The sequence below is a fragment of the Nelumbo lutea genome, chromosome 2 (assembly GCF_056320005.1).
Source record: "Nelumbo lutea isolate HS-2025 chromosome 2, American lotus-T2T, whole genome shotgun sequence".
Classification (NCBI taxonomy): Eukaryota; Viridiplantae; Streptophyta; class Magnoliopsida; order Proteales; family Nelumbonaceae; genus Nelumbo; species Nelumbo lutea.
In genome coordinates this window covers 74083290-74109323 of record NC_142685.1, presented here as the reverse complement: position 1 = coordinate 74109323, position 26034 = coordinate 74083290, and the positions used below count along the sequence as shown (strand labels likewise).

At 37.7% G+C, this 26034-nt stretch overlaps 1 protein-coding gene across 4 annotated transcripts; it reads right to left on the bottom strand.

Annotated features, from left to right (window-relative positions):
- BPM4 (BTB-POZ and MATH domain 4) lies at nucleotides 1–26034 on the bottom strand. 4 transcript variants are annotated; one of them, XR_016107364.1, is made up of 6 exons: nucleotides 25201–25989; nucleotides 15159–15507; nucleotides 14724–15018; nucleotides 511–559; nucleotides 265–431; nucleotides 1–58 (listed from the first exon to the last, which is right to left on the bottom strand). XR_016107364.1 is itself a non-coding variant. In XM_088970487.1 (5 exons), the coding sequence occupies exons 1-5, from the start codon at nucleotides 25593–25595 to the stop codon at nucleotides 41–43; spliced, it is 1224 nt and encodes a 407-aa protein (XP_088826613.1). In that variant the 5' UTR covers nucleotides 25596–25989; the 3' UTR covers nucleotides 1–40. The 4 variants fall into 4 exon arrangements, 3 of the variants coding, with proteins under 3 accessions (XP_088826613.1, XP_088826612.1, XP_088826614.1); XM_088970487.1 differs by lacking the exon at nucleotides 511–559; XM_088970488.1 differs by lacking the exon at nucleotides 1–58 and having other exon boundaries at nucleotides 373–431; nucleotides 25201–26003.

Here is a 26034-nt window from a genome sequence, read left to right as displayed (position 1 = left end):
TTCAATGAATACGTTGAGTTGCTAGCTTATCTCTGCATTGTCAGCTGCTACTATTAACCTACAATTTAACATCCAGTACATTGCCATCACACCATCATCATCCAAGAAACATACCACAAATGATTGACAGACGGAGGCAACGTTTTCCTTTCTCTTGTTTTTTTTTTCTCTTTTTTTTTTGTTTTTGTTTTTTTTATCAAATCAGTTGTACAAAAACAAAGTACCAAGGTACTTTTATTTCCCATATTAGGTCCGTTGCCTTACCCTCCTGCCATTGGTATCGCCACCATCAGAGAGCTGGGCCCACACACTTCGGCTCTTTCCACCACTGCTACATTCTTCCTCACAACCGGCCACCGTCTTCAAGATCTCAGACTGCAATGCTGGACAATTTTCCTTGAGATACTCGAACCCATCCGACCGCACAACAGCTGCACCAAAGTGGCAATTAGAGCATGAAGAAACAGAGAAACAAGCATAGGGAGAACTAACAACAGAATCAATCTAAACCTTAGGCTCCGTTCTCGGTTCCAGAATTTTCAATTAGTCGGGTAAGTTCCTGAAGAATGAAAAACTTTATAAACATAAGATGTAGCGATCAACAAATCGTAACTGTAAAACTTGTATGGACTATGGCCAACCAGTAAAAAGTTCATCCAACTTGTAGCTGTTAAAGGCCTAAAAGCCACTTTTGGCTCCATAGTCCATTCCATTTATCTTGGAGAATTATTTTTATTGGAATCTGGCTCAATAAAAACAGCATTTAACCATATTATGGCAACAAAAGTCGAAGGGCAAGTATAAAGAACAATGTAGTTATCAGGGTACGAACAAATAATTATGAAATAGGAAAATATGCTAACCACAAATTAAGAATAACATTATTGAAACATAAGAATTCATAAAATCTACTTTTAAGAGAAAGGTAGAAACATTATTCACTAGATTCATAACTGAGAAGAACAAAAAAGTTGCCCGAGAACAAAGAGTGGGGAAATTAGCAAAACTACAAGGCCCTTTTAACAAAATTTGTATTATTTTTTTACAACAAATAAAAAGATAATTTCATTACAATAAAAATCGTGCAATTCATGATTTGAATCGTACAGTTCATATTGAATCGTACAGTTCATTTTTTAAATTGTGATTTGTGATCAAATCGTTATGTTATATCATAAATCATGATTCAAAACCAATTTAAACGATTAGAGCAGGAAAAATAATACAAAAAGACCATTTAGTCCTCCACTTTTTTAAAAGCTGCACATTTACATTAAGGGGCAATTTCATCATTTTATTAACTTACAGCCTCTTTAATTGATCAAAAGAGGATTATTATCAAAGGAAATGCTTGGTGGGAGATTGGAAGCAGTGTTTTAAAAGAGCAAGGCACAAAAAAGGCGCAGGGGCCAATTTGCGCCCAAGGCACAAGGTGTAAGGCAAGGCACATGCCTTTTTGAAGCAAGGTGCAAAAATACAAAAAAAAAAAACTAAAAAAGCAAAAACAAATGTTAGAAAATTAAAAAAAAATAAAAAAATGCAAAAAAATAAGTGTAATATAAATAAAAAATATATACTTAAATTTTAAAATAAATATTTTAAAAAGCTATTATCTCAAAATTAAAATACATAAACATAACATGAAAAGCGCATTCAAATGAAAATTAAAAAAAAAATCAAACATATAAAACATTTCCAAGAATGTAAAACCCACAATCTCTTTTTTCCTCAATTGCAATACTTCAAGTAGCTAATGTGATGTAAAACATATTACATTGCTGATTCTATGAGCCACCTCTGTGCCACGCCTCTCAAGGCAAGCCCAAACAAGTCCATGTTAGGGTCTTAAATTCTTAGTTCTCACACAAAAAATAATGATTTTATAATTTCGGTTGCTTTTCAAGAAGATACTTTATCAGGATAAATGAAAGAACAACGTTAGCAAATAAGGGGGGTTCTCGGAGCTTCAATGAGTGAGTGAAGCGCACGCATAGGTGCATCAGGCATGCACCTACTGAAAGGGCTGCGCCTAGGACCTAGGCAAGGCGCATACCCTTAAATGTGCCTCGCCTGTGCGCCTAGGCATGCCTCAAGCGTGCCTTTTAAATCACTGATTGGAGAGACAAAACCCTCCTCCATTGAAGCTCCAAACCTCCACTTCTTTTGCATGAAAGCAAGGGCTTCAGCCCATTTTTTTCCCTCTTCGTTTTTCATAAAAAAAGGGGCTCTGACCTATTGCATTTTTTTCTTTTTATGCATAATTTTTTTTCTTTTCTTTTTGCATGCAAACAGGGGCTCTACCCTGTTCTATTTTACCCTTTTTTATGCATTTTTTCCTTTTTTGTTTTTGCATGAAAGCAGAGGCTCTGTTCTGATACATTTTCTTCCTTTTATAGATGTTAAAACAAGGGCTCCTCTCCTTATTTTCTACATAAATATATTAGGGTGGAAAATAGGGACTCTGCTCTATTGTTTAATGCAAAACAAGAGCTCTACTTCTTAGTTTCAGTCTCTTGACATGGAAACAGGGTCTCCAGACCATGTTGTGTTTTCATAAGGCTTCTCATTTTATCTGTGCGTCCTATTTTAAATTGCTTTTCCTTGTTGATTTGAGAATTACTTTGTTAGCTCCAATATGTAAGTCTTTATTTATGCTGGTTTGGTGGATATGGTTAGGCATATACTTAGGCTAGCTTTGTAATTTAGTATACTTGTCCATATAGCATCTGTTTGGTCGTTTATATCAATGAATGTGTTTATGTATTCATGTATTGATGATATGATGCATGTATTAGGTTGAATCATCATGTTCCTGGATGTGTGTGAGACTCAAATTTAACAATTATATCTCTCTTATTTTTGTACTTGTCATGAATTGCATGCTTGGCTTAAATGATTGAAACTTGAAAGTGAACACAGTACTAATTTGTTAACATTATGGTTCTTTTCTTTAAAAACCTTGGAGATAAGATCGTAGGATAACTAAATATTCAAAAACAGATTAGTACTGCTGTAGAATGTTCTGATAATATTAATATTATATTAAATATTAAATATTAAATATGTGCTTAGTGCTTACATGTTAATATTTCTTTTGGATATCAATTATGTACTTAGTGGTTAATGATACCATTGCATCTATTGAATTATAAACATCAATTGTAGTATGAAAGTAGTGTAATCACCAGACTCACTACTACTACCTACTTATATTTTGTGTATAGATAGAAAATTAGTGCAAAGAAACATTTTTTCAAAGAATGCCTTGCCCAAACGCCAACTATGTTAGGCGCATGCTTAAGGGGCTGAAGCAAATATATACTGTATAAATATTTATTAAATAAAAAATATATAATATATAATATATAATATTTTATTGGTTGTTTTAGTTTTTATAATAGAACCTATTGCATGTTATCATGCTTTTGTTTTGAGGAAAGTAAAATCAAAATTAACCTTCGAGGGTTTCACTTTGACAATAGAATCGAACAGAGGAAGAGGAGGGAACAACAGCTCTCCATCGTTCCCACACAGTCCTCTAAAGTCAGGTGAGTTAATCAGTTTTAGTTTTGTTCTCTGTTTCCTGGTTGAAAAACAGTAGTTACGCCCCATTTTTCTCCTCTTCCTTCTTTATCTTTTCTCCAAGTTTTTGAATCATTTTATTGGACTAAAACAAGGGCTCCGCCCCCTTCTTTTGTTCTTCAATTTCCTGCATGTTTTCAGCTTTTTTTCTCATTATTGGTGTCTGAAACAGGGGCGGAACAGGGGCTCCACCTCTTCTTTTATTCTCCATATTCTTCTTTTATTTTAGTATTTTTTCGCCAGATTTTCTGGGTCTAGAACAGGGGCTCTGCCCCCTTCTTTTGTTCTTAATTTCTTGGATTTTTTCAGCTTTTTGTTTTGTTCTCATCATTGGTTTCTGAAACAGAGGCTCCGCCCCCTCTTTTCTTCTTTATATTTCTTCTTTTATTTTAATATCTTTTCACCAACTTTTCTGGTCTAGAACTGGGGCTCTGCCCCCTACTTTTCTTTTTCATTTTCTTCTTTTATTTTAGTATTTGTTCCCTATGTATTGTTTGCTTCTTTTTCTTTGTCAACTAGTGCCAATTGGAATTTGGGCATAAGAAGTGAATTGAGAGACCATGAAATGCATCAAGTCTTATAAATTGTAAGAAAGAGGGAAGTAAAGCAGCAACAAATTTCCAAAAAGAAAAGGGGAAGGTTAATGTGGAAGTGAACAAGGACTGCAGTGGTATGGATCATGTGGGAGGAAAAGAATGCAAGAAATTTTTAAGATATGGACCTTGTGGAAGTGCTTTCTGTAGCAATTTTTCCTTGAAAGAATTAATACTTGTGATTTACTCCAAAGAGATCCAATTGGTGCCTATCTCCTTATCAGTGTCCTATGTAAAGCCAATGGTGAAACCTGCTCTCACTTGTTAATCTCATATCCTTTTGTTATATGTATTTGGGAATGGTTCTTTTCATTGTTTGAGTGTAGGTGGAATCCCCCAACTGATGTGTAAAGCTTGTTTGTCTCTACTTTCTTTTACTGGCCAAAGAAAAGGGGTAAAATTATGTGGAAATGTACGAGGCTACTATTTGCTGGGTCATTCGAGTGTAAAGAATGCAAGAATTTCTTGGGATGGCATCCTTGGTTGAAGTCCTTTGAAATCTTCTCCATTGTTCCATGGATGGCATCCTTTTCAGATGGAAGGAAGTAGCTGATTCTGTTTCATTCAAGGATATTGTCCCACTTGGTATCCATCGGAAAGAGGGTTCCCTGAGCTTAACTTTGATGGAAGTAGCTTGGGCAACCCTGGCTTGTCTGGAATATGAGTATTTAGAGATCAAGAGAGCAAAGTTTTGGCTTTATATTCTGGATCAATAGGTCTAGGAGATCACTAGGAGCAGAGATTATGGCTCTGCTTGAAGAAGTGCAAAGGGAAAAATGCATGAACATTCAAAAACTAATCATAGAAGGAAACTCCAAGTTGGTTGTAGGGTGGATACATAGTAAAGAGGCAAATATTTGGACTTTTAATAATGATAGGAAGAAATTCAAATGGCCGAAACAAAACATGGAAATGAGGGTACAATGGATCAAAAGAGATGCAAATTCCTTTGCCAATGCTCTTGCAAAAGAGGAAAAAAACTAATGTTATGCATCTTTATTCTTCTCAATATAAAAGGTTTTTATTAAAAATAAAGAAAAAAATGAGATCCCCCCTCCTCTTCATCCTCCTCCTAGGCCCCCTCCTCTTAAGGAGGCTTACGCCCCCTTGTGTTCAGGAGCCTCGTTCTGAACTACGCCTCACACCTCTAGGTAGTGGAATGCCTCCATGTTTTAAAACATTGCTCAAAACAAAAGCATGATAACATGCAATAGGTTCTATTATAAAAACTAAAACAACCAATAAAATATTATATATTTTTTATTTTTTATTTAATAAATATTTATATATTATATATTTGCTTCAGTCCCTTAAGCATGCACCTAACATAGTTGGCGTTTGGGCGAGGCGTTCTTTGAAAAGTGCCTAGTCGCCTTGACAACTATGGCTCCATCCCAAATTTCGTTAGCAACAGATTAAGAAATAGGAGACTCACTACTGGTCATTTCTTGGGCTAAAAACATCACATCAGCACCTTGGAAGCTCAAATTTATTTTCAAAGAATTGACATACTTGGAAGGAGGCTCAACTCTCAGTTTGGTTGGATCAAACAGAATGCAAATAGGATGGTGGATACCCTAGCAAAACAGGGGGCAAATAGATCTACCTTGTACTGGGCAGAACTGTAGCTGTTTGCATGTGTTTGCAGAATGGGTTAATGCATTACTGCAACCTATAACTATTGTAACTGATTGTATCTGTTTCTCTGCTATTAATAAAAATTTTTTGCTGATCAAAAAAATATATTTGCCACAAGAAATTCTTGCTAATATGAGGAAGAATAGAATTTTTATACAGTAAAAGAAAATTCATTAAAAGATAAAAACAATTACGACCTAGACGGGTGTTAAGGCAACACCTCCAATCCAAACTAAAGAGAAACAAGGCGCCCAAAGACAAAATAAAACTGACCCGAATACGACTTACAGTCCCAAACTCCCCCAAAAAACCATAACTTGAAACAAATCCCTGAAGAAAATAGGCAAAGCCTGAGTGTTAACACCCAAAAAAAAAAAAAAAAAATTCATCCAAACACTCAACCCTCTCCCTCTCACCTACACCACTACATCCAACCTCCTCTCACTCATCATCAATAAATTCCGCTTCCCTCCCTTCACCTTCCTCCAAAACTACTCCTTTCCCCACATACTTTCCTCTTGTTGTATTCCTACCTCATGTTTTGTTCAAAGTGTTCAATTGCCTTCCTCACCATCACTTCCCCCCCCCCCAAAAAAAAAAAAACATAAAAGGCCAAGAGACTTACCAATTGCCACTTGTCTCTCCACCAATTGATCAATACCCACTCACCCCTTCTTAGTGTTATTTTCCTTACCATACAATGTTGATCCATCACTTCTTCGACCGATAGTCTTTGTTCAGCTGGAACAATTTCACCGCCACCCTTTACCCCGTCTAATATAGTGAAAAAATCAATAAAAGCGCTTGGGGAACAAGCTTCTCTAAGCTTATTTCGTCCATTGTATAATTAAAATAACTCAAGTCATCAATGAACACAAATTTCGTAGTCACCCACTCCCAAATCTCCTTCCTTTACCCTAAAACGTTAAGAGAGCTTGAGGTGTGGTATTTAAACCCTATTACTTTTTTCCCTCAATCGCTTAGTCGCATCCATCCTCACTAGTCTACCTTCTCTAAACGACCAAACCCCTGCAATTTTCCTTCCTAACTTCACACAGTTCAAACAAGAAGCACAAACAGAACTCGAAGAGGAAGAAGACAGAAGAGAGTTACCATCCATAAACCACAATTCCTTAGAAGTTGCATGATCATAAGAAAAGTTATGTGCATTAGCTGACCTAGGCTTAACTCCAATTGGGCCACTTGGCCCATTTGGCCCAAATCAACAACCCAAGCATCAAGGCCCACACCACCCATCCGTTACATCTTTGCACCACCTAATATATCAATTTTAACACCTCCCAAAATTACTAGATTGTCCTTGATTATTGTCGCCCCTTCATCTTCCTTAAAACAACTTTGAAACAACCCAACCTCATTCGCCATTTTCCCACAATCTAAGTCGGTTCCTCTTCCCTTCTTTCAAACTCCTCCCACTCCCTCTCTTCTTCCACCTAGTTTCTGACCCAACATGTCATCATCTTCATCAGACTCCCGGTTGCTCCTCCATAGCGTTGCTTCAACTTCTGATGCAATCCATACCCTGTACTAAAGCCCATCCACATGCAACTCCACAAATCAGGGGATGGCTTTTGGATTCACCCTCGTAATTCCAATTGTTTCAGAAAGAAGATCATGGATATCAAGATCAACCAAAATCCTCTAATGGCATCCGCAATGTTCTCTAACACTTGATCCACCCAGAGAATGAAGGGGGACCAAGAAACTTCAATGAGGTCATATCATATGTGAAGTTCAAACTGCTGCAAGTTGGAAACCATAGTTCCACTAAAACCGAACTAACAAAGTCTCTATTGTCAGCATCTTGACTACTTCCTCGACAACAGCGATCTCCTTTCTACTGTCAAAAGGCTTGATGAACATAGAAACATGACTTTTAATCTAGGTCCCAATGCTTCCAAGATCGGCTTCCAATCACAAACCTCCTCTTCCAACATTAACACCAATTTTTTTCTTCCAACTTCCTTTTTTTACCAATTAAAATCACCTTCGAAGCCACCAACCTAACCATAGTCGTGGCACTGATCTTCTCTTCTTCCTCTTCATGCCTTTTTGAATCCACTTTTTCACCCCTTCCCCCTCAACCTTCAGTCTCGATTGAATAGTGCCTCTACTATTGTGGCCCAGCCCCTTCTATAAATGCCTACTAGACCCAAATCTTCGACATCCTTTTATTTTCCAACCTTTTGTAAAGGAAACAAACCAACCATTCTTGTTTCTCTTCATCATTGCATCATAAACCTTGCCTTCCTTCTAAAAATTATTCCTCCATTCTAGTATCATCACAACATTAACAGCCACATCCATAAAGCCCTTCAACCAGATTACTACATCTTCCACCAGGGAAATTGAGGCCCAACTTTCCTCATTGAACCCCAAAGATTCTAAATCTTCACATCTAGCCTCTTCCAGTCAAAATTTCTTCGCATCGATTTCGATTTCCTTCAGCTAGCCCATTTCTAGCTAGCTCATTTCACATCTATAAACACAATTGTTCCTTCATAATGTATTACAACAAGGCCCAAAAAAGTTGGCTCTCTATAAGCCCCCTATTTTGCTAGAGTCAAGAGTCAACTATCCCATAGAATTACACAGCCATATCATGGCCATGTAATTTTCTAGCACTCAACAAGGACAAGAGGGATTAGTAACTTCTGGGCTCTTCTTTTCACTAGTAATATATCCCAATTTACCTCGTGCACCAATAGCAATACATGTTGATTGTTCCCATTCAAGGTAATTAATACAATCCAATTTAATTGTAGTAGTGAACCCACATTTTGAACATCTCCGGTACTATCCAGACCCATTCCATGATCAATTATTTTTTTTAAGTAAAATAAAATTTTATTAATAAAAAAAAAAGAAAAATTGATTACAACTAAAAAGGGTGCTAAGGTAACACCCAAACCAACTACAGAAGGACAAGACACAAACAAACAAAATGAAAACAAAGAATCCCCAAACTACAAAAGCAGCTAGTCTTCAACTTCAATGTCTCGGCATACTCATCATCGTCCTCATTGCAAACCTTTCCTCCTTCCCCTAACAAATTCTTCTTCATCCTCTCTTCCCTTTTGATCTTTTCAAATACTTTGAAAGTTAATCTAGCAAACTCCCCACCTCACCAAAAAAATAGCCCTAAGCTTTTGCCAACTCTAACGTCCCTGTCAACCGAGCTCTTAATCTCCACTTTATCTCCCTCCTCCTTTCCATCTTGTTGAGACAAAGCGAAACAACTCTCACCAACTCAACCTCCCTCCTCCTTACCCCTAGACCCTAGCTTTCGAAGACAACGTTTTCTCCCCTACTACAGCTTGAAGCTCCTGCCCCCTCCTTTCATCACCCTTTCAGTGTGAACAACGTTTTCTTCCCTCTTGTTCATCTTCCTCCCTAGTTCCCCTTGCTTTCCTCCGGTGTCGGTTGTCATCTTCGGTCAATCGATGTCGGCATCAGTCGACGGTCGTCCTCCGATAGCCTCTCCCCCTCCCTTCTCTGTTACGGCCACGCCAGAAGGCCCAAAACAGAGAACTCTTTCTCTCACTCTATGTCTCTCTCTCGCCTGTCATCTCCACCGATCTGTGCCAACTGCCAAGTGGCAACGACAGTTGCCGGGAAGCACCAAGCCACCAAAGCCAGGCACCAGCTACTCCATCTCTGGCAACACCTATCATCTCTGCCACCTCTCACTTCAGGTTCAGGCGACAGCAACAAGTCTGGCACAGGCAAATCGACCACCACTTCAGTGTTCATTGTCCAAGTTCAACTTCAGGCCTTCATCTTGTTTAAGGTATTTTTTTATTTTTTTGCATAAATATTATTTATAATGTATTTTTTATTTTTTTGCATAAATATACAGGCTTTTAGTCTTCAGCTTGTTCATTTATAATGTATTTTTTCTTTTTTTTGGATTGTTACTAAATGAGTGAATGAATGTTGATTAATGGTTTAGTTTGTTGAATTTTCATTTCAGCTTGTTTTAGGTATTTGATGAATGTGAAGCTTTTCTAATTCTTTCATTCTCATTTATTTTGTTTAAATTTGCAGGCAAGTTTTTCTAATTCAGGCTCTCACTAGCTCTTGATGCAAAGTTGCAAACCATCAATATCTGCCCCAAGATGCCAAGACTCTGTAAGCATTGTAGCTCAAAAACGATATAGTTGATGTCCCAAGACTTTGCAGGCAAGTTTCTCATTTTGACAGTCCTTTTATCTTCATCAGTTCATCTAACATAGTTCAAATTCAACGCTCAAATTCATGTAGAAAAAGTGGCTGAGATGATTGGATTACATGCTGATTTAGATTACAAATCCCTTGAATGATTTAGCAGAAATAAAACTATAACATTTCAAAACTTTAGTATGCCCCAATGCCTATTTATTTATTCATGTTTTATGAGATGATTACAAAATGAGAACATTCAATTTATGCCAAACATCTAGTAAGAGTTGTACAAGAATCAGGGAAGACTGTCCTTTGTACATACAGCTTATAATCTTCACTATTTAGATTAGAAGAATTGAACAAATTATATAAACTATAAGTCTATAACCTATTGGAACATTCGATAAAATAAAAGTGAAAAAGTGTATAGATTTAAATCAATTTATTTTAATACATAAATTGATTTTGATGGAGGGAAGGTTTTTTTTCCTTTCTTTTTAATTTTGAGTGGAAGGTTATTGCACAAAAAAAAAATGAAAAACCAAACTGCAGTTAACCAGTCAACCGGTTGCATTGGTTCAGTTTCGAATTTGAATTATTAAGAAACCGACCAAATCGATTCAGTTCAAAAAAAAATCATATGCCTAGGCACCTCCCAACAAAAAGCCCTTACCTTTGGAGGCACTGGAGCACTCCAGACTTTAACAGGAAAGGGTGTAATCAGGTTTGTAGGGGGCAACAAAGCATTAAAGAAGGAAGAACGAGAAAAACAGCCTAAAGAGGTTTCGGTCCAAATTCTACTATCAGGACAAGAAAGGCCCAAGAAGACTGAACTAAGAAGAGAAAACAATTCATCTGCCAATCCCACTTCTGAGTCCCTCAAGCCTCTCCTTAACCCCAGATCCCAAGAGTCCTTAGAGACACTAAAAGAAGAAATAACTTGAAATTTTTTCAAAGAAAGAGAATAGATGATCAGGAAACTATCTTTAAGGGGAGAGTCCCCAATCCAAGTGCCCTCCCAAAAAAGTGCCTTATTACCCAAACAAACATCATACCTTATGAAAATTGAGAACAGGGGCAGTACACCAACAATGTCTTCCTCCCACGAGGAGCGAGAAGCCCTAGGGTCGATCCTAGCATCCCATCCATTTGCTGGGATCTCCACAACCATTTGCCTAACAATGCTGTATTTCTTAATCTGATATTTCCGAACCCTAATCCCCCTTTGTCTTTCTTTCTAGACACCACTTCCTACATTACCCTATAATCCTTTTTAGAATGACCAGGTCCCCAAAGAAAATCTCTCATTATTTTTTCAATCTGGTTGGCAATCTTAACGGGCATCTTGAAGGTAGACAGAAAGTACACCAGCAAGTTTGCTAGTATAGACTTAATTAAAGTGATTCTATCCCCTAAGGTAATGTAGTTCCTTTTCCAACCTGTTAATCTCTTAGAAAATCTCTCCAGATAAAATAACTAAACTGAAACAAACAAAATAAAATAAAATAAAGTTGGGCCCATAAGGTCTCAGCCCATTAACTAAATTGTCAACAAAAATGTTACAAATATAAGCCATGAACCATTTTATCATATTCCATTAGGGCTGCTGTACTATAGACAACTTGGGAATTAAAAAAAAAAAGTGAAATTCTTCAAGGCAGAGGAAAGAAGTTTGGAAGCAATCTTAAATGCAATTTAATAAGGGTGATCCATTGGGTTAAATCTATGGACTTGTTATCACCTTACTCTTTTGATGACTCAAGAAGTGGCTTCATTTGTCTACAAGAAAAAATAGAACCCTAAAAGCTTGGGAACCACCTTTGGAAAATTTCATAAAACTTAACGCTGATGGGAACAACTTTGGTAACCCAGGCCCCTCAGGCATTGGGGTGGGGGTATTTAGGAGGATTCAAGTATAACAGCTCTTTTCTTGAGACCTATTGGCCTAAAAGATTCCACTAAAGCCGAATTTCTTGCTGTACTTTTTGGGGCTCAAAAAGCAAAACAATAGAATTTGGGAAGGTTGGTTATTGAAGGGAACTCTCAAGTGGTGGTAAGCTGGCTACAGAATGAAAAGAAGGCAAACTGAATCTATAGAGAGGCAATTAAGAATATCAAATGGTTAATAAGGGGAATAGCAGTAACAATTCAATGAGTTCCAAGGGATGCTAATGGGTTGGCTAAGGGGGGTGTTTTGTAGTGTGGATGAGAAATTGGTAGGTGTGGACTGGTCCACACCACACCCTGTGGCAGGGACCAACCCACACCACACCACAGTCCATAGTTGTTCTAAACTGTGGATAGATTGTGTGGGCCGGACCAGTCCACACCCACAGTGGCATTCTGTAGGTGTGGTGTGGACTCCACACCATACTTTTTTATTCCATGTATCTCATATACATTTTATGGGAGATCTACACAGTGAATCATAAATGTCTAATTTTCGCATTTTATACAGTAAATAAATTGAAAAAAAGGCATCAATACATAGACAACAATTGCATTTTTTTAATTAAAAGATTTTATTTTAAATTTTAAAAATAAAAATTTAATATTTTAAATATTATTTTATTGTTAAAAATATTAAAAATTTAATATTTAAAAAATGAAAAAAGAATTGAGAAGGAGAACCAACAGACTTGTGCTAGAATTAACATTAAAACTTATTATTTTATTGATAAAATATTAAAAATTTAAAATTTAAAAATTATTAAAAGATTAAATAAAATGAAAGTAATTGGACCAATATAACGTAGGTGCGTTACACTAAAACCTTCCCACAAACTATCCACACCATAGTGTGGACCATCCACGAGAAAATACCATGGACGATAAATTGGGGTGTGGTCCGTCCCTATCCACGCTATTTTGTGGATAGGGACCGTTTACACATAGCAGAACATATCTTACCATGGACGGGACCACGATATATACACACTACCAAACGCCACCTAATTCTTTAGCTAAGCAAAGGGTAAACAAGGGCAGTTGTATTGGGCTCAATTGTAATTTTTGTACTCTAGGGGATAAATCTACACTTATCGGATCCTCATAGTACATTTTTGTTTACATTAATGAAAAGATAGCGTTATTTATCAAAAATATATATATCATGTTCTTGATTATATATTAACATAATGCAGATGATGAAAATCCTCCAAATGTGTTTATTGTAATATTGCCAAAATGCCCTTGTATGAATTCATTGGTTGGGGGCTTTGTCCCCACACCCCCGTCAGGGGGCACATGCTCCTTAGGACCCCAAAAAACTAATCATAGTGCACTATATATGAAACCAGCTATGAAAGACCACAATAGCAAAATATAAAACATTTACACAATGTCTATACCTTCTTGTGCCTAGGGGCTTACCTCTTGCCTTTTGAACTACGTGTCACACCTCTGAGTAGTGGAACACCTTGTGTCATGCCTATGCATTTTAAAACATCGAATCAAATAATGACACAAATGAAGACAACATCTTACCCACTTAGCCAACTATCTCCAAATTTGCAATTCTTAAGGACTTCATCCAAAAAACAACCAGTCCACAAAGTCAAAAGCCTTTGTTAAATCCAGATTACAACTCCACCCATTTCCCCCCTGATCTCTTCATTTCCTTAAGACACTCATCTGCAATCAAAATCTGATCAGTAATCCATCTCCCTCTAATGAAATGTCCTTTGTATTGAGATCCATCAAGAAAATTATCCTTGGCATTGAGACACCAGAGAAGGTAGCACTTCTCCCAATCTCAAAGAATGGACCTATCTTATAGAGACTTCCTACCAAGCTAATTGGTCTGAAGTCCTTAGGATGTAAGGCATCTAGGTTTTTAGGAAATAAATAAATAAAGTTGCATTTGCTCCCTTTTTAGGTGTGCCCCTCTCATAGGACTCCTTAAAAACCCTCATTAAGTCCTTTTATGATCTCCCAACATCTTCAATAGAAGCCCATAGAAAATCCATCAGGACCAATCTCTTGCAATGACCTTTTACCTTTTCTATCCTTGTACAATATACACCCCCATTTGAAAACACCAAGTACAGTGACAAGGCAACCCCCTCAAAAAAATGCCTTATCACCTTGGCATTGCCTATGTAATGAGTCTAATGACTTGACAACTATGCTGAGTGCAGAGGTTCTAGCCTCCCAAATGTGGTCATTTAATGACCATGGACCATCAGATCCTCTGCCAGAGGACCTCGGGTGTCCAACTAATAACTCTATGTTATTAATAACTTCCAGTTTCTTGTTCTTTTGGTCATCTATTCTGGAAGATTTCAACAGTATCAGGTTCTTTGACCTTAAACAAAGATGGACTGGAGTACAATATTTGTTGTTCTTTTTTAGATTTTTGGATAATCCAGGTTCGTATATGCTTAGCTCAGGAACATCATCCTAATGCTATGCTTATATAATTTGTTACTTGTCCCACAAGAAATAGATAGAGAGGTTCTTTGACCTTAATGCATTATTTGTTACTTGTCCCACGAGAAAGAGATAGAGAGGGAAAACAGATATCGAGCACTTCCCTTTTAATACATAGGAGTTCCAATAGATATCCATCAGGGTGTGGGTTTGAAGTCCCACAAAGCACATGAGTTTGAATTGGGCAGTCCAAACTCTCACAAATGGAATTAAAACTTACTCTTGGAAAATCTCAGACATGAATTTGTTTGGGTAAAAAGAGAAACATCTAGCTGGAAGACAAAAAAACCGTACCTCCAAGATTTTCAGCAGCAAATTTTAGGCAAACAGCTTTTAGCTCCATGGCATGGTAACGATCAGCCAAGGCTAGAGTTTTGGCAACAGAATTCACAGATATATCTTTGCATAGGTAAGATTCACACATCAGTCTAAGTCTTGCCAAACCATACTTGTCTGCTGCAGCTAACAACTTTGCTGCTAACGTCTCAGACACAGGGGACACACAAGATGAACTCGATGTTGATGAATTTGAAGGAACTAGCTCTATATCATCTATAAGTGTATCTCTGTATATAAAGTGCAGCAGTGCCTGTCCGGTAAATATGGCAATAATTTAGAAAAAGAATAAATAAGTGCACTCTCCAAGTAAATAAATAAGCATATTACATTACTACTAACTTTTGTTGTAATGGACCTTAAGATATATGAAAGGATAATGAAAGTTGTCACCTTAAAAACCTTAGGTTCCATGTCAGTAATAATAATCTCATGCTTATCTTCCTCCTCTAACCCATCAAAAAATTCAGCACGAAATACAGGGGATCGAGCAGCCAAAACCAACTTATGAGCATAAAATTTTTCACCATCCACATTAAAGACAATATCTGAACCTTCCTGATTTTCCAAAAGTATACCAAAATGATCTCCAATATCAGAATCAGGGACCTGTATAGAGTGCAACCTTGAACAATCTATTGCCGAGACCACAACACCTACAGTGCAATTAATTTTCAAGCAATCATCCTTGAGGAAATCTGATGTTTCAAGCATAGCTCTTCTGTAGAAGCGCTTGTAACCCCTAATAAAAAAAAGAAATGAACAATATTTAGGGTAAGAAGAATGTGAGACAGTGCAGAACACTAATGCATTTGCATGCAGTACATCCTAAATGCAGTACCAAAATCATTTCAAAGACAAAGATGTACTAAGGGCCCAACAAACTATAGAATGAAGTTGTCAAGGCATATAAGCAATGCTAGTGGACAGAAAAGTGCCCATCAGTTAGGGGACTAGGAAATAAAATTTGACGAAGAAAAATAAACTAAATTCTATGTTAGTTTCCTAGTGTTATATACAAACAAGAAAGTATACAAATTTTCTTATAGTAAAAGTAAAAGACTAATTTAAAAAGAAAAATAGCAGGAAGATGCAATCTCAGGTGATAAGATACTACTGAGACAAACTAGAGCAAAAAAGAAAAACCACCATGTTAAGAAATACTAAGCATACAAATTGAAAAGTAAAAAAGGCTTTTTTTTTTACTAAAATACAATGATAGTTTTATAAAACCATGGTAAATCATGACATCCAAAAGAAAAGAGCATTTTTTACACAACATTACAATAGAAAAAAGATTTAGATTATAACTGCATGCCAAAAATATTCAACACTTGGCAACTAAAGAATGCTATAACTCTATTAAATTTCAACCGTTACCAATGAGAAAAAGAGTAACTGCATGTCAATAACTAACATCTACAAGTATGGAACGAAGCAGGTAGAAAAGGCATTAGTCAAAAAATAAAATAAAAAACTCCTCGCATAAAAGGCATAAAAAAGATGCCAGGCATTAATTTTTTTATGAATACCAGGCATCAATTTTAGGTTGACACCTGCCACCTAACCCTTACTTTTATGATTTATATTTCATGTTCACTTAACCGACCCCAAAACAATTGGAATCTATTGACACCCTGTTTAACCATAGTTTCAACCAAGCAACTTGCCAATCTAAGAACCCAACAAAAGTTGATTATCAGTTCCCTCTCCAAGCCTCTTATCTCCCTCATTATGTTTCAATATTGACATTAGCCTTGACCATTATTCATTAGCCAACATATAACTACTCTTTAGATCCCTTCCAACATCAATTTCCTAAAATGATCTTTCCTATTTGTGAACTTTGTAGTCCTGCTAACGGTTGCATCCTTGCGAAGTCCTCATAGACAAATGAAACCACTATAATAAGACCTGCAGTAATGTAAGAAAGAAGAAAAGGGAGAAAAAGAGAGAAAAGAAAAGAAACAAAATGAAATAGAATGGAATCATAGAGTGACTGGCAGCACCCACTTTATTATTTTATTGGGGTAACTCGTTAAAGCACAAAAAGACAATAATACTCACTCTCACGTTGAGTCAAAGATGTCAATCATTCCTAATGAAGTGCTTACCAACTTCAATATGCTTGGTTCATTCATGTAAAATAAGGTTGGCACTATGTTGATATCAGTCTTATTGTCACAATAAAGAGACATGGGGCCATCAGCTGTGAATCCAGACTCTCCAAGAAAGTGCTTAATCCACAAAACCTCAGTCATACCATGAGTCATAGCATGGTATTCAGCTTCAGCACTGGATCTAGCAACCACTGATTTTTTTTTACTCTTCCAAGTCACCAAGTCACTCCCACAAATGACCAAGAGTCAAGCCTCTCAAGTCTCAACTCACAATTTCTTTGAAATACATGTGTTTTAAATCAATATATGCATTAAAGACACGTAAATGAACACAAACAAATAAATGAATTAATGGTAACAAGACAATATACATAAATAAAAGCTCATGGATTCAAGTCTTGCCAATATCATTTTGAAATTCCATCCATTTAGCGATCCAAGTGATTTTATAAAACTAGGGCCAATTCACCAGTTCTCTGCTTAAACCAGCCAATCAACTGGTTGTGGCCAATTTTTTATAAATTTCGATTTTTAGGGTATGGCTAAACAAGCCAGAGCCTGGGTCACTGGTTCAACCAATCCAACCTGGCAATCTGGTCTTATTTTCTAAACAGTACTCATCTCTAGCCCCTCATTCACCCCACAAATCCCACCACCAAATCCTAAGTTAATAGGACCCCTACCCATCCTACTCCAACATCAAATATCCTATAGCAGACCTCCTATCATCTACTGATCTAGCCCAATCAGCATCAGTGTATATTTCCACCTTCAAATGATCATGTTTAGCAAACAAAAGACCCCAACCAGGTCTTCAAGTATCTAAGCACCATTTCTACAACCACAAGATGAAACTTCTTCGGTGAATGCACATGATGACTAAGAACTCCTACAACATATGCAATGTTCTAGCAATAGTCATGTATAGATACACCAATCTTCCAACCAGTCTCTAAAATTGTTTAATGTCTGGGAGTGCTTCTCCTTCACCCTCCTCCAATCTATGGTTCTACTCAATAGGGGTATCAGCTGGTTTGACCCCCAACTTGCCAAAATCCTGAAGAAGGTCCAGGATATATTTCCTTTGAGATATGAAGATGCCATTATTAGAGCTGGCAACTTCAACCCTATGAAAATATCATAGGGGTCCTAGTCCATTTCAAACTAAGACGCCAATAATTGTTCCAACCTCTTTATGTCTAACTCCTAGTTACTAGTGATGACAATGTCATCCACATACGCAATCAAGGCTGCAATTTTATCCTGCTCCCTCTTCACAAATAGAGTGTGATCAGCCTAACACAGCATGAAACCCACTTAAATGTTAGTTATCTTTGGAGGAGTTTGGACTGTACCACCTAAAGTTAGTCATCTTTTCTCCATAAATCTGGTAGCATGTTATACAAAAAGGCAAAAAATCTATGGAAACTGCACAGGGTATGCCATCCTTTGAGGAATTAGTGGCAAGAGGAATGCATGGATTTAAAAAAAAAAAAATAGAGGCAATTTTTTTCATTGATGTCACTATGGTGAGAGTAGTTCATTGGACATTAGCATTTGATGAACTTAGGGTTACAACTTACAAGGGATTACTTATTGAGAGAATGGCAAGTAGTGGCTACAAATCATTTCAGAAATCAGAAAAGATGGGAGGAATGGACAGAACAAGAACAGAAGAAGTTCAATATTAATTTTGATGGTTGCAATATTGGCAATCCTTGAGATTCAGGTATAGGTGAAGTTGTAAGAGACAGAAATAGCAATATTCTGCTCAGCTATTCAGGACCAATTGGCACAGATGTACAGAAGGGGAAATACCCTGGACTGGATGTACAGACCCCTTGTTGGACAAGTGCAGACATTATGTCACAATCTAAATAGCTCATCGAGATGGACCTCTAGGTCTGTAAATTCTTTATCTGATGCTCTAACAAAAACAAGGATGACAAAGGAATCATTTTTTTGTGGGGAGAACCAGGGTAGGGAACAGGCTTGTAATATTTCTTAATATCCATTGATCTTGTATTTCTTAATGTTTCTTAATTTCAGCCAAATTCAGCTGCAGAAATCTTTTCTTCATGGCCAAAGTTAAGAGGTAGCAAGAAGGCAAAGGTGATTTGGAGCTGCATTCCTTTTGCAGTCCGTTGGAATATTTGGAAGGAGAGGAATAGAAGAATTTTTTATGACAATTCCTGCAACTTGGACAGTATAGTAGCTTCTCTTAGCAAATCGGTGGCTGATTGGGTTATGGTGCATCCAGAATTCAGACAAATTGACAAGGAGGACCTGGGGGAAAAGTTAGGGGAAGTTTTGGGTTTTCAAATGTGTAATTTGGAAAATTTATTGAGTCTTGGCAGCATCCTTTATTTGTTGTAAGTGGGTGATGCCTTGTTACCAAACAGTTTGTATTCTTCTTTTATTTTAATGAAACTTTTATTTTTACCTATCAAAAAAACACATCCATTGATCTTGTAGGTGGCATAGATATTGGTTTTGGCTTTGTACTTTGTTCCACTACCCAGCTTTTTGGGTAGCCGGTTTTCTTCAAATAAATGAAAATTTCATTGTTATTTATCAGCAAGAGTTTTTAATTATGACAAGTAAGCATACCTTTTTTTCTTCTTTTTGATAATTATAATCATAATTATTTGTAGGTACACAAGTAATAACACCTAAGAAAGTAAAACTTGTATGCTTAAAATATTCTAAAAATCCATATATCTAAAACTTAGAGGACAGAGATACAATTTCAAAAGATGGCCACGTTAAGACCTCAAACCAGTGTCCTTGACCTTTTTTTTGAAAGATAAAAGAATTTTTCATTAAAATAAAAACTGATTAGAGATGGCAGCAGGTGTTGACACAACACCCAGAGTAACACAAGCCAAATACAACAAAAACAAGAAAGAAAAAAGAAGAGGGTGACACAATCTCCAAAAATCTTCCAGCAAAATTAAAACTCCTAAACCACACCCTCTGCCTGACGGTCCTTACCGCCACCCTCCAACACCTTTGCCCAATGCCAACACCCCAACATTTGAACTTGTTCCTCACCGTTACCATCCTCATTCAATGCCTCTCCTCCTCCCACCATGTGTTTCTTTAGCCTTTCCTCCTTACTCCTATCAGAAGCTTCAAAATCACATTTAGCAAGCTCCTTCACCCCAAAAGAATAAACATAAACATTTACCAACATTGACATCTCTTGTAGCTACACTCTCAATCTCCAATGGACCCCCTTTCCCCTTAATAATTGGAGAAGCCTCGTCGAATTTCTTGTCTTCCAAATCTCCACCTTCCTTCTCAATGCCCTTGATCCAATGGACAATCCCACCTTTTTCTCAAGAACCCCAACCGAAAGAGGCACCCCCCATTCGACACCTTTGAGATCTTCCTCTCGACAATCCCCATGGTCGAAACTGACTCCTTGATCAGAACCATAGAGAATCAACGATCCCACATTTCTTTTTCCTCCTTTTTTCCTCATAAACTTTTTTGAATTTATTTGTTGGACCAGCCCTAACCAAACCTTCTTTCAACCTTGAAAAAATTTTCGTAACATGCACTTTTTGGAAACTATTTGCAGCTCAAGCTTTCTTCAACACTTCCGTCACTACCAAGAAGCCACCTGCCAACAATAACTTCCAAATCAACTCCCACCCTTTTCCAGATCAACCTTGAAAAAAAAAAATCACACTTTTCCTCTTCTATTCCAGATCAACTCCCACCCTGCCAACAATAACTTCAAGTTTTGACAAGGCCTCCAGGTCCCCATCTGCACTACTTTCTTTAACTATGCCATCCTCCTCCTAGTCATGGACATATGCCAGATTTCCTTAATCAAAACTTTCAACAACCCCCTTAGCTCCTTCTCCTTCTTTTCATGCACTCCCATCCCTTTGTGCTATCTTCCTCCTTTCCTTTTGTCTCCTCCTCCACCATCTCTTTCCATTCTTCAATCCTTGTATCACCCAAAGGAAATGGAGCCCTTCGAAGTGCGTTATCATGAAGCTCGACCCAAAAATAACCAAAACTTAAGTTGAGAACATAACCTAATTAACTTGCAGTACCCCAACGGTTTCCAAATTCCTTTCGGTGTGAACATTTGGTTTCCAAATGGAGCCCTCCAATCCCAATTAACCTTCTCCTTCCTATCGAAGCTATCAAATCTAGTGATCCTCCAATCCCAATCCTTGTTTTTTCATTTTTGATCTTTGAGACAAACTTTTCTCCTCCCAAGCTTTGGATGTTTGACATTGAAAGTCATTCTATTTTGAGCCTTAAGTTTAAAATGAAAATCTTCAATTTTTCCAACCTACCATCTATTCAACTTACCGAGGTGAACCTCATCCCACCCATTTTTCCAATCAGACTATTAGACTTAAATAGGTGGACCCCACTTATCTTTGGATTCATAAGGTGTTCTTAAAGCTCCTTCATATGCGACCTTTGGACCTTCCAATCTCGTCAGACCAAAATCCTCTTCCCTCTCAACTCCTGCTTCAACGTGTCCCTCAAATGACAACTCATCCCCTACTAAATTTACCATCTTACCCTTTTGGCTCCCCCTATCCTCATTGTCTTCCACCTAAGTCCGACCCTTCACCTTCCCCTGCCCACCAGACCTCTGACCCTAAAACTCCACCCCTCTCATGCCTATCCCTTCTACATCCCTATATCTTCTCTCCTATTGCTACCAAATTCCGCCTTGAAGAATGCATGCTCTTCACCTCCCACGAAAATTCTTAGCCAATATTCTTTACCTACAAAACAGAACACCATCAATCCTAGAAGAATCACGATGTCATTTACTTCCAACAGGATCCTAGCCACGTCAACTTTCTTCCACTTCTATTTCTATCATCACACCTCAGGTTCTTAGCACAAAAATCACCAATAACTTTAAAAGTAAAAGAACACCACGCATGCAAAGGAATACCAACATCCCCAATCCACATTGCTCTCCTTCACCCCGTCCGAATCAAACCTACTACTAGGAACCCCAGCTCAGCCTCAAATTGAGCTCCATGCTCTTCTTCTCTTCTAAAATCAGGACCCACTCCGCATCTTCTCTAGAATGGAACATAAATAACAACAGGCCTTCATTCAACTTTCGAACACCCAAAACTCTCTCTTCCCCCATTCAAACCATGCCCAAGATTGCACCTCTTCTTCCAACTCCAACCCAACGAACCTTCCTACTAGACTTGCATCAAGGACCTTCAATCTCTCACCCAAACCTTCTATCCGAGTCACCACGTCCTACCTCACACTCCATTTCGCTCCATTTTTTTTCAATGTTTAGGAAACCGGACCAAACCAACTGGTTTGGTATTACCCCAATAATTGCTTTTGCTAAAAAACCAGTGAAAACCGATTGACTAGTTGATTTAACCGAAAAACCGATGAATCAGCCTTGGTTTCATGAAACCACCCGGATCTTTAACCAATTGAACTTTTAAAATGTAGTTAACAAGATTTGAACCCATGACCTCTTATTTTCATATATTGTTTAGTCCACCTCTTAACTTGTGTTAATTAATGACTTTTTATTGTACATATTACTTTAAAAATTAAGGAACTTGTCATCCATAACACCATATTGGCCTTCTCTCTGTGATCAACCACAAAAAACAAGCTATCCAAACATCCTTGGCTGTTGACTTGAGACTCAACCTTGACCTTCTCTCAATATCTACCACATCCTCCTTTCTTAAATGAGAACTCCACCTTAAGTCTCACAAACCAACTTCAATGCCTGATCATCACCTCCAACACTTCCTTCAACCACCTCTACTTCCTTAAAGCTTCTACAGCCAGCCCCCTCTGAAGACTCCTCTGGTTTTTTTTTCTTTTTCCCAAACTTGTACAATTTCTTACCTTCTTTCCTACCCCACCCCCACCCCCTTTTTTCCAGAGGTCTTTCCCTTCTTAGGTTCTTCCTTTGAGTCACTCAATCAGCTGAAGGTAGTAACAGCCCAGGCCAACTTGTCTCTTTTCCAATCTGCCTTCCTCTTAATCCACCATCTTCTGGAAAGCCACTTCAAAGATAAGATTCAACAACCCAGTAGTAGTCTCTTTTTATTTTTTTCTTTTCCTTTTCCGTATGGAGTGGGACCCACTTCCTTTATATGAATTCTTTGAATTACTTCTACTCAAAGAAGCCTCTTCACCTTTTAACAAATCATTTGCCACATGTCTGCCATGGAGCCCAAGATTCAGTTTTTTCTTATCAGCAAACCCAACATTCAGTTGCTCTTCAAATGAAATTACCTCATTACTTTCACTTCAGCAAGCTCATCATCTTCAGCCTTCAAACACCTCTTCAACTTCCTTATTCATCTGCCTTCATATGACCATTGATCAATTCTGCCCCAAGAAGGACTGACCTTTTCCTTCTAACAACACCCCAAGCCAAACTCTTATCCTGAAAAGACAAGAGACACAGGGCTTGGAGCCTCACTGGGAAATTCCATCTCAATAAATTATCTTGCCATACCAAGTTTTTCCCAAGTATGATTTCTATTGTCATATTTCAGAAACCTTCCTAACCGATTTATTGCCTATGCCTATGGATTAAAATGCCAGCATGTTCCATGCATGTAAAGGAATTACCACAATGCACACACACATAGCTCTCCTGTATCTACTGTATTTAATCAAGCCTGTAAGAGAAAACCTTATATTCAGACAATTCTGCAGCTGCTTTGTCAGGAAAAGAGAAACAGCCCTCCCTACAACCTTCTCACATCCAGCATCTGCCTCTCTCCCCATGCTTGCTCAACCTTCTGGAAAATTCAAAGATCCCAGGATTAGAACTCACGAATCCCCCTACCAAGCAAGCTTGCAGAAGACCTGACCTATCATCAATCTTTCCAAGACTTGACACTACCAACACTGATTTTGTATCCATCTCTCAATTTTTTCTCAGAGCATTTTCATCATCCTTCCCACATATTGCAAGAATTGATTCTATAGAAGAAACCATCCAGCAAGAAGTAAAAGAAAGCCCAAGGAATCAACCATCATATTAGGGAGGTTAGAACCTTGGATCCAAAATAAACAGCTTGTTGAGATGGATCTTAGGGTTGGTTAACTATTCCATTGGTTGTGCCATTAGGAATTGGTTAGGGGAGAGTAAGCTGGATTAGGGGTCCACCATCACATAATAGCACTTTTTAGACTCATTGCCTTTTCTCATCCCCATTCTTTTTAGTGAATAAATATTCTAAAATTCAGATTCCTTAAGTTTACCCATAAATGAATAAATTATATTCAATTAGTTACCAATGTAATAATAAGAATAACAACAACAAACAATAGTAATAGTAGTAGTAGTAGTAGTAGTAGTAGTAGTGGTGGTGGTGGTAGTAATAACAGCAGTGGCAGTAGCAATAATAGAGGATGAGGAACATTGATGCTAATTGTCATTTTGCAAGTGAAAATGTTGCCTGCAACAATTTTTCCTAAGAATCAATTGGACATATCATGTTTAAAGCTTCTATTGTGCAACTTGTTTATATGTGATATCCATACAGAACAAGGAAAATATAGAAAACTAATGGATTTTTATTGTTAGTATAGAGACAAAATCCTGTTTAGGACTGTTTCATGCCATGCACTGTAGCATCTTAACATTGCTGTGCTTATGTCCACCTTGTCGATAAAAGTTTAGTCTGGACGGAGAACCATCCTTTTGTATGGAAAGATGGCTACACTTCAATCATCCATTTTTTTATCAGTACACCTTAATCATTCACTTCAATTAATATTTCATGTTTCTCACTTGTATTCAACAATTGCAGAAAGAAGCAATAGTTTCTGCTTATAAGTTCGGAAAACCAGTAACAAATAGCTTGCATGAGATGAAAACAAAATATCATCACAATAGAGTGCAGAATGTGTAAAATAAGAGAACTGGCAGGATGTAAGACAATAACCAAAATAACCTTTTGATCCTAAATCCACGAGAAGTGTAAATCCTCAAACACGCAATCAGAATTCAACAAGGAGAATTGAACACAACTGGCAGAATTCCATCATGTCAAAGAGTTAGATTTCACATAGAACTATTCTCACGTATAATCATTATACACTTCCAAAAGTTAACATCGCCCGTTGCAAAGATATGTAAGACTGTAAGAATCAAGCAATGATACAGGATTAAAGCAGTTGAAAAGAACCCACAAAGTCCTTTAAGACTTTCGCCTGGAAATCCAGAAGAAGTAACGCAACAATAGTTCAGACAGAAAGGATTCTCAGTTCAAGTATTAAACTTCATCAAGTAAAGAAAGAAATTCAAAATTCGAGCTTACCACATGCTCCCCCGATACTTTAAGGTATAAGGACCGCTCTCTAACGACCGATCGAAATGGCTATGAACCTTGTGCTTCCCCTTCCCGCTTTGATCAATAAGCGTCAGCTCAAACAGCGCCCGAACATCCGTCCCCTCACTTGCGAGCGCAATAAAGACCGAAACATAAGCCGAATTATCCTCAGGATTCTTTCCATCGGGATAGAAATATATCGCCCATTGATACCCTCCAACAGTGAAATTATCGCTCGCAATGTGTTTTCCAATCCCCATCCCCTTCGCCAACGAGTAACCTTGGATCACGAATTTGTGCGAGCCATTAACGGTCTCAGTCACAGACCGTGAACTTGTCGGAGAAATCAAAATGCCCTTCTCCGGCGTCGCGCTTTCCGGCATCTTCCAGCCCCGGAATCCGTAAATTTCATAAAAAGATCTCGGTGCGTCGCGAGATAAACCCTAGGCCGATAAAAGCAACTTTCCAAAATGCGCAAATCAAGGTTACACGATGACGATGGCTTCCCCCGTCAAAGAATTCTCGGAAATACCAGCAGGGAGACGTCGTCGAATACTTGATGAATTCGAACCAATTCGAATTATTTCTGGATAGAAAGGAGATCGTTCGAATGAAAATTAGGGTTTCTCTCCTCCAAATCCCCCCCTCTCCTCCTCTGTGGGTGCCGAGACGAGGAAAGAAAAGGTTTAATCAGACGAAAGAGAAAAAGTGAGACTCGTTACGGGAAAAAGAGCGGAAAAACCTCAATTAGGAAAGCTTTGAGTTGAGAGATATTTGTATTGCAAATGGTTACCGTAATGCGCTGTCTACATTCTTTTGTAC